The sequence below is a fragment of the Bubalus bubalis genome, chromosome 16, assembly GCF_019923935.1.
Source record: "Bubalus bubalis isolate 160015118507 breed Murrah chromosome 16, NDDB_SH_1, whole genome shotgun sequence".
In the NCBI taxonomy this organism is placed as follows: Eukaryota; Metazoa; Chordata; class Mammalia; order Artiodactyla; family Bovidae; genus Bubalus; species Bubalus bubalis.
This window is the reverse complement of record NC_059172.1, coordinates 34,521,088-34,530,055: the sequence shown is the minus strand read 5'-3', so window position 1 is coordinate 34,530,055 and position 8,968 is coordinate 34,521,088. Positions and strand designations below refer to the sequence as shown.

The following is an 8,968-nucleotide window of genomic DNA, read 5'->3' as shown; positions in this document are numbered from 1 at the left end:
AACCGCAGCACGCCAGCCCTCCCTGTCCATCACCAACTCCAAGAGTTTATCCAAACTCATGTCCATTGAGTTGGTGATGCCATCCAGCCATCTCATCCTCTGTCGTCCCCTTCTCCTCCTGCCCTCAACATTTCCCAACATCAGGGTCTTTTCAAATGAGTCAGCTCTCTGCATCAGATGGCCAAAGTATTGGAGTTTCAGCTTCAACATCAGTCCTTCCAATGAACACCCAGGACTGATCTCCTTTAGGATGGACTGGTTGGATCTCCTTGCAGTCCAAGGGACTCTCAAGAGTCTTCACCAACACCACAGTTCAAAAGCATCATTTCTTCAGCGCTCAGCTTTCTTTATAGTTAAACTCTCACATCCATATATGACTACTGAGAAAACCATAGTTTTGACTAGATGGACCTTCATTGACAAAGTAATGTCTTTGCTTTTTAATATGCTGTCTAGGTTGGTCATAACTTTTCTTCTAAGGAGCAAGTGTTTTTTAATTTCATGGCTGTAATTACCATCTGCAGTGAAATGTCAGTTGAATTTGACCACAATTTTAAAAATTGTGGAACAAAACAAAAACTAGTAGCACTGGGTGATAACTGTCCCACGGAGCCTTACACCAACTTATCCACTTGCACTTACCCTCTAGTGTCAGTGGATGTCCTGATCCTCATCTTTGTGAGGGCTAATTATTTGGTTGGCAGAAAAATTAATTCTGTGTTTTCCATAACAGTTTACAGAAGACCCAAAGGAACTTTTTGGCCAACCCAATACTGTCATGCTTTATATTCAGTCTCTGCAGTTGTAAAGAATCTACCTGCCGACTCAGGAGATGCAGGCATTGTGGGTTCAATCCCTGAGTCAGGAAGATTCCCTGGAGTAGGAAGTAGCAACCCACTCCAGCATTCTTGCCTGGAAAATTCTATGGACAGAGGAGTCCAGCGGGCTACAGTCCACAGAATCCCAAATAGTCAGACACACACTGTTTCCTTAGGGAATTTTCTATGCCAGTTAACTCCTGTCATTCAATAGTTTTAATCTCTCACTATATAACATTTTTAACCTTAGTTTATAAATATGCTCAGTTCTTTTTCCTATATTACAAATATCCTCCATCCACCTTATGGTCACCCTTAGTCATGGCTGATTTTTCTTCTTTTTTTTTTTTTAATTTTATTTTATTTTTAAACTTTACAATATTGTATTAGTTTTGCCAAACCATGGCTTATTTTTCTCCTTGCTTTTACTGACAAGTTTCCAAAAGTAATATATACCATGCCTCCAGGACTTTTCCATTTATTCCCCAAGCCACTGTGGCAGATTCTCAGCTTTCATTGCTGGATTTCAGATAGTTTTGTTTGTTTGTTTTTTGTTTGTTTGTTTGTTTCTTAGAGTCATTCATGTGTTCTCAGCAGCATTTGACATTTTTGATCCTTAAAAGCATCCACTCAAGCAGTTCAGTACTATTGTTCATGTAACACCCAGACATGACACTAGACTCTTTTGGTTTTAGTGGTTCCAGGAAGGCTATCCAGTCTCATCTTGCTTTAGTCTATATAGTCCTTTCCAATAACTTCTATCAAATTCCATCTTTATTGGTTTTGTCTTATAGAAATCTCCTCCCTGAAGGTATTCATCCACACTACCGGATTAACATGGCACTGGATTAACAAGCTCTCCTGTACTTCCAAACATGTATTACTAGCAAAAATCTGGAAAGGTTTGCCTGGAAAGGCATGCCTACATGGGCACAGCAGACTCAACATCTTTAGCTGAATTTCTCTTTGTCATTTCTTACATAAGATATTCAAAATTGAATGTATTCAATGTATTGATTTTTCTTAACTCTCTATCCATTTAATCTTATAATATGATGGAGCTAAAAATTCTATCACTATTGAAAATAATTATTATCAAAATGTATGGAATTCTTTGGATATATTTTCTTAAATTTAAGAATAAATATGTTATATATATATATAGTGAAAGCTATAAATAAAACTGTTTTATATATATAATATAATCACTTACCCATGACCTTAGATAACTCTCCTAACCAAGAGAAAATTTATCTAGATATCTTCATGTAACAATAAAATGTATTATTTCTATAGGATGTGTGCATTGTGAAGATAAATGCTACCAGTCCAGGAAAACATGGAAACCTTAGGTAACTCAACATCTAAATTTCCAACTTTCTTGTTGACTGGAATTCCTGGCCTAGAGTTTGCCCATGCTTGGATCTCCATTCCCTTCTGCTGTCTTTATGCCACTGCCCTTTCTGGGAACAGCATGATCCTGTTTGCCATCATCACCCAGCAGAGTCTCCACGAGCCCATGCACTATTTCCTCTCCATGCTGTCAGCTGCTGACTTGGGTTTGACTGTTTCTACAATGTCAACCACATTAGGTATCCTCTGGTTTGATGCAAATGAAATCAGTCTGGATATGTGCATTATCCAGATGTTTTTTCTTCATGGGTTTGCCGCCACAGAATCTGGGGTGCTGGTGGCTATGGCCTTTGACCGCTGTGTGGCCATCTGTGATCCTCTGAGGTACACTAGCATTCTCACTAATTATAGAATCATTCAGATGGGTCTCTTGATGGTTATACACACTGTAGTATTAATTGGACCACTACTTTTGCTTCTTAAGCCCCTCAATTTTTGTGGCAGGAATGTGCTTTCCCACTCCTACTGCTATCATCCAGATGTGATTAAATTAGCATGTTCAGATACTCGGGCCAATAGCATCTGTGGATTAATTGATCTCATCCTGACCACAGGAGTAGATACACCATGCATTGTCCTGTCTTATATCTTGATCATTCACTCAGTTCTCAGTATTTCCTCCCCTCAAGAACGACACAAAGTTTTTAGCACCTGTGTCTCCCACCTTGGAGCAGTTTCTATTTTCTACATCCCCATGATTAGCTTGTCATTGGTGCATCGCTATGGGCGATCAGCCCCCAAAGTGATCCATTCAGTGATGGCCAATATGTACCTGCTTTTTCCTCCTGTGCTCAACCCCATCATCTACAGTGTAAAAACAAAGCAGATTCGCAAGGCTATACTCAGTCTTCTTCTTATGAAATAGACAGAGATAATTAAGTTTGAGAAAATCATGATAGAAGTGGCCTTCACTGTAGAAAAAGCAGTTCTGGTAGGTTACTGTCTTTGGGACAATTTTTTTCTCATCTTTCCATTTTTTCAGCAAATATTTAGTAAGCATTTTTGAGTTTTCAGTCATAAAATACATATATAATATATCTTAAGGAATTTACAGTCCAATAATAGAAGCAGAAAAATAATAATAATGAAATAATTTAAGTAATGCCTATAGTAACTAACATTTATTGTCCATTTTATACTAAGCATTCTGTTAACTGCATTTAATATATACTATTTATTCTTCAAAACTGCTCATTGAAATGATTAATTATATTTTAGAGGTGAAGAAACAGACAAAGACATTTAGGCCATCAAAGGCAAGACATCTAACAGAGCAGGACTGAGGCTTGAATTCATGCTTCTTGTATCTTAGATACTGTGTTCTTCATACATGTATTGTGTACTCTTCCAAAAGCAACTACAAAAATGTCACAAGATCAGAAGAAGGAACTGGGTCTTCACATCTGTGTGTCATGCATTTAACATATTGTAATGAATTTCTAGCAGTATATTTTAGCTTTTAGTCTTTATTCATAATTAGTAGTACAAAAAGTAGAAATAGATATGCCATGGCATGTAAGCCATAGGTCATTATCTAGTACTGAGCAACCAATAGAAAATCTGCAAGGATTAGGGACATAAGCTAATTCACTACAGCAATTTAGAGAACTGGAGACATCATGAAGTGGCATGTAAGGACCTTCGAGGTAGAATTTGTTAACTTTCTTGTGTTCAAAGGTCCTTTTGAAACCTAATGAAATCCATCAACCCTTTTCCAGAGAACAATCACATATAAAAACACTCATATTATTATTTTTTTTGACTCTAATTTTATTTTATTTTTAAACTTTACATAACTGTATTAGTTTTACTAAATATCAAAATGAATCCGCCACAGGTATACATGTGTTCCCCATCCTGAACCCTCCTCCCTCCTCCCTCCCCAATCCATCCCTCTGGGTCGTCCCAGTGCACCAGCCCCAAGCATCCAGTATCGTGCTTCGAACCTGGACTGGCAACTCGTTTCATACATGATATTTTACATGTTTCAATGCCATTCTCCCAAATCTTCCCACCCTCTCCCTCTCTCACAGAGTCCATAAGACTGTTCTATATATCAGTGTCTCTTTTGCTGTCTCGTACACAGGGTTATTTTACCATCTTTCTAAATTCCATATATATGCGTTAGTATACTGTATTGGTGTTTTTCTTTCTGGCTTACTTCACTCTGTATAATAGGCTCCAGTTTCATCCACCTCATTAGAACTGATTCAAATGTATTCTTTTTAATGGCTGAATAATACTCCATTGTGTATATGTACCACTGCTTTCTTATCCATTCATCTGCTGATGGACATCTAGGTTGCTTCCATGTCCTGGCTATTATAAACAGTGCTGCGATGAACATTGGGGTACACGTGTCTCCTTCCCTTCTGGTTTCCTCAGTGTGCAGGCCCAGCAGTGGGATTGCTGGATCATAAGGCAGGTCTATTTCCAGTTTTTTAAGGAATCTCCACACTGTTCTCCATAGTGGCTCTACTAGTTTGCATTCCCACCAACAGTGTAAGAGGGTTCCCTTTTCTCCACACCCTCTCCAGCATTTATTACTTGTAGACTTTTGGATCGCAGCCATTCTGACTGGTGTGAAATGGTACCTCATAGTGGTTTTGATTTGCATTTCTCTGATAATGAGTGATGTTGAGCATCTTTTCATGTGTTTGTTAGCCATCTGTATGTCTTCTTTGGAGAAATGTCTATTTAGTTCTTCGGCCCATTTTTTGATTGGGTCATTTATTTTTCTGGAGTTGAGCTGTAGGAGTTGCTTGTATATTCTCGAGATTAGTTGTTTATCAGTTGCTTCATTTGCTATTATCTTCTCCCATTCTGAAGGCTGTCTTTTCACCTTGCTAATAGTTTCCTTTGATGTGCAGAAGCTTTTAAGGTTAATTAGGTCCCATTTGTTTATTTTTGCTTTTATTTCCAATATTCTGGGAGGTGGGTCATAGAGGATCCTGCTGTGATGTATGTCAGAGAGTGTTTTGCCTATGTTCTCCTCTAGGAGTTTTACAGTTTCTGGTCTTACGTTTAGATCTTTAATCCATTTTGAGTTTATTTTTGTGTATGGTGTTAGAAAGTGTTCTAGTTTCATTCTTTTACAAGTGGTTGACCAGAGTTCCCAGCACCACTTGTTAAAGAGATTGTCTTTAATCCATTGTATATTCTTGCCTCCTTTGTCATAGATAAGGTGTCCATAGGTGCGTGGATTTATCTCTGGGCTTTCTATTTTGTTCCATTGATCTATATTTCTGTCTTTGTGCCAGTACCATACTGTCTTGATAACTGTGGCTTTGTAGTAGAGCCTGAAGTCAGGTAGGTTGATTCCTCCAGTTCCATTCTTCTTTCTCAAGATCGCTTTGGCTATTCGAGGTTTTTTGTATTTCCATACAAATTGTGAAATTATTTGTTCTAGCTCTGTGAAGAATGCTGTTGGTTGCTTGATGGGGATTGCAATGAATCTATAGATTGCTTTGGGTAGTATACTCATTTTCACTATATTGATTCTTCCAATCCATGAACATGGTATATTTCTCCATCTGTTAGTGTCCTCTTTGATTTCTTTCACCAGTGTTTTATAGTTTTCTATATATAGGTCTTTAGTTTCTTTAGGTAGATATATTCCTAAGTACTTTATTCTTTCCGTTGCAATGGTGAATGGAATTGTTTCCTTAATTTCTCTTTCTGTTTTCTCATTATTAGTGTATAGGAATGCAAGGGATTTCTGGGTGTTGATTTTATATCCTGCAACTTTACTATAGTCATTGATTAGTTCTAGTAATTTTCTGGTGGAGTCTTTAGGGTTTTCTATGTAGAGGATCATGTCATCTGCAAACAGTGAGAGCTTTACTTCTTCTTTTCCAATTTGGATTCCTTTTATTTCTTTTTCTGTTCTGATTGCTGTGGCCAAAACTATGTTGAATAGTAATGGTGAAAGTGGGCACCCTTGTCTTGTTCCTGACTTTAGAGGAAATGCTTTCAATTTTTCACCATTGAGGATAATGTTTGCTGTGGGTTTGTCATATATAGCTTTGATTATGTTGAGGTATGTTCCTTCTATTCCTGCTTTCTGGAGAGTTTTTATCATAAATGGATGTTGAGTTTTGTCAAAGGCTTTCTCTGCATCTATTGAGATAATCATATGGTTTTGTTTTTCAATTTGTTAATGTGGTGTATTACATTGATTGATTTGCAGATATTGAAGAATCCTTGCATCCCTGGGATAAAGCCCACTTGGTCATGGTGTATGATCTTTTTAATGTGTTGTTGGATTCTGATTGCTAGAATTTTGTTAAGGATTTTTGCATCTATGTTTATCAGTGATATTGGCCTGTAGTTTTCTTTTTTTGTGGGATCTTTGTCAGGTTTTGGTATTAGGGTGATGGTGGCCTCATAGAATGAGTTTGGAAGTTTACCATCCTCCGAAATTTTCTGGAAGAGTTTGAGCAGGATAGGTGTTAGCTCTTCTCTAAATTTTTGGTAGAATTCAGCTGTGAAGCCGTCTGGACCTGGGCTTTTGTTTGCTGGAAGATTTCTGATTACAGTTTCAATTTCCGTGCTTGTGATGGGTCTGTTGAGATGTTCTATTTCTTCCTGGTCGAGTTTTGGAAAGTTGTACTTTTCTAAGAATTTGTCCATTTCTTCCTTGTTGTCTATTTTATTGGCATATAATTGTTGATAGTAGTCTCTTATGATCCTTTGTATTTCTGTGTTGTCTGTTGTGATCTCTCCATTTTCATTTCTAATTTTATTGATTTGATTTTTCTCCCTTTGTTTCTTGATGAGTCTGGCTAATGGTTTGTCAATTTTATTTATCCTTTCAAAGAACCAGCTTTTGGTTTTGTTGATTTTTGCTATGGTCTCTTTTGTTTCTTTTGCATTTATTTCTGCTCTAATTTTTAAGATTTCTTTCCTTCTACTAACCCTGGGGTTCTTCATTTCTTCCTTTTCTAATTGCTTTAGATGTAGAGTTAGGTTATTTATTTGACTTTTTTCTTGTTTCTTGAGGTGTGCCTGTATTGCTATGAACTTTCCCCTTAGGACTGCTTTTACCGTGTCCCACAGGTTTTGGGTTGTTGTGTTTTCATTTTCATTCATTTCTATGCAAATTTTGATTTCTTTTTTGATTTCTTCTGTGATTTGTTGGTTATTCAGCAGCGTGTTGTTCAGCCTCCATATGTTGGATTTTTTAATAGTTTTTCTCCTGTAATTGAGATCTAATCTTACTGCACTGTGGTCAGAAAAGATGCTTGGAATGATTTCTATTTTTTTGAATTTACCAAGGCTAGCTTTATGGCCCAGGATGTGATCTATCCTGGAGAAGGTTCCATGTGCGCTTGAGAAGAAGGTGAAATTCATTGTTTTGGGATGAAATGTCCTATAGATATCAATTAGGTCTAACTGGCCTATTGTATCATTTAAAGTTTGTGTTTCCTTGTTAATTTTCTGTTTAGTTGATCTATCCATAGGTGTGAGTGGGGTATTAAAGTCTCCCACTATTATTGTGTTATTGTTAATTTCTTCTTTCATACTTGTTAGCATTTGTCGTACATACTGCGGTGCTCCCGTGTTGGGTGCATATATATTTATAATTGTTATATCTTCTTCTTGGATTGATCCTTTGATCATTATGTAGTGACCATCTTTGTCTCTTTTCACAGTCTTTGTTTTAAAGTCTATTTTATCTGATATGAGTATTGCTACTCCTGCTTTCTTTTGGTCCCTATTTTCATGGAAAATCTTTTTCCAGCCCTTCAATTTCCGTCTGTATGTGTCCCCTGTTTTGAGGTGGGTCTCTTGTAGACAACATATGTAGGGGTCTTGTTTTTGTATCCATTCATCCAGTCTTTGTCTTTTGGTTGGGGCATTCACCCCATTTACAATTAAGGTAATTACTGATAAGTATGACCCCGTTGCCATTTACTTTATTGTTTTGGGTTCGAATTTATACACCATATTTGTGTTTACTGTCTAGAGAATATCCTTTAGTATTTGTTGGAGAGCTGGTTTGGTGGTGCTGAATTCTCTCAGCTTTTGCTTGTCTGAAAAGCTTTTGATTTCTCCTTCATACTTGAATGAGATCCTTGCTGGGTACAATAATCTGGGCTGTAGGTTATTTTCTTTCATCATTTTAAGTATGTCTTGCCATTCCCTCCTGGCTTGGAGAGTTTCTATGGAAAGATCAGCTGTTATCCTTATGGGTATTCCCTTGTGTGTTATTTGTTGTTTTTCCCTTGCTGCTTTTAATATTTGTTCTTTGTGTTTGATCTTTGTTAATTTGATTAATATGTGTCTTGGGGTGTTTCGCCTTGGGTTTATCCTGTTTGGGACTCTCTGGGTTTCTTGGACTTGGGTGATTATTTCCTTCCCCATTTTAGGGAAGTTTCCAACTATTATCTCCTCACTTATTTTCTCATGGTCTTTCTTTTTGTTGTCTTCTTCTGGGACCCCTATGATTTGAATGTTGTAGCATTTAATATTGTCCTGGAGGTCTCTGAGATTGTCCTCATTTCTTTTAATTCGTTTTTCTTTTGTCCTCTCTGATTCATTTATTTCTACCATTCTATCTTCTAATTCACTAATCCTATCTTCTGCCTCTGTTATTCTACTATTTGTTGCCTCCAGAGTGTTTTTAATTTCACTTATTGCATTATTCATTATATATTGACTCTTTTTTATTTCTTCTAAGTCCTTGTTAAACCTTTCTTGCATCTTCTCAATCCTTGCCTCCAGGCTATTTATCT

The 8,968-nt window shown here is 37.0% G+C and overlaps 1 protein-coding gene across 1 annotated transcript; it reads left to right on the top strand.

Annotated features, from left to right (window-relative positions):
- Nucleotides 1-2,136: 2,136 nt before the first annotated feature.
- On the top strand, nucleotides 2,137-3,096 carry LOC102398927 (olfactory receptor 51F1-like). The gene has a single exon (XM_006062005.3). The coding sequence runs from the start codon at nucleotides 2,137-2,139 to the stop codon at nucleotides 3,094-3,096; it is 960 nt and encodes a 319-aa protein (XP_006062067.3).
- Nucleotides 3,097-8,968: the final 5,872 nt, after the last annotated feature.

What these genes read in the sequence shown, in the direction of transcription:
- LOC102398927 (XM_006062005.3), top strand. Translation starts at nt 2,137, where the DNA reads ATGCTACCAGTCCAGGAAAACATGGAAACCTTAGGTAACTCAACATCT.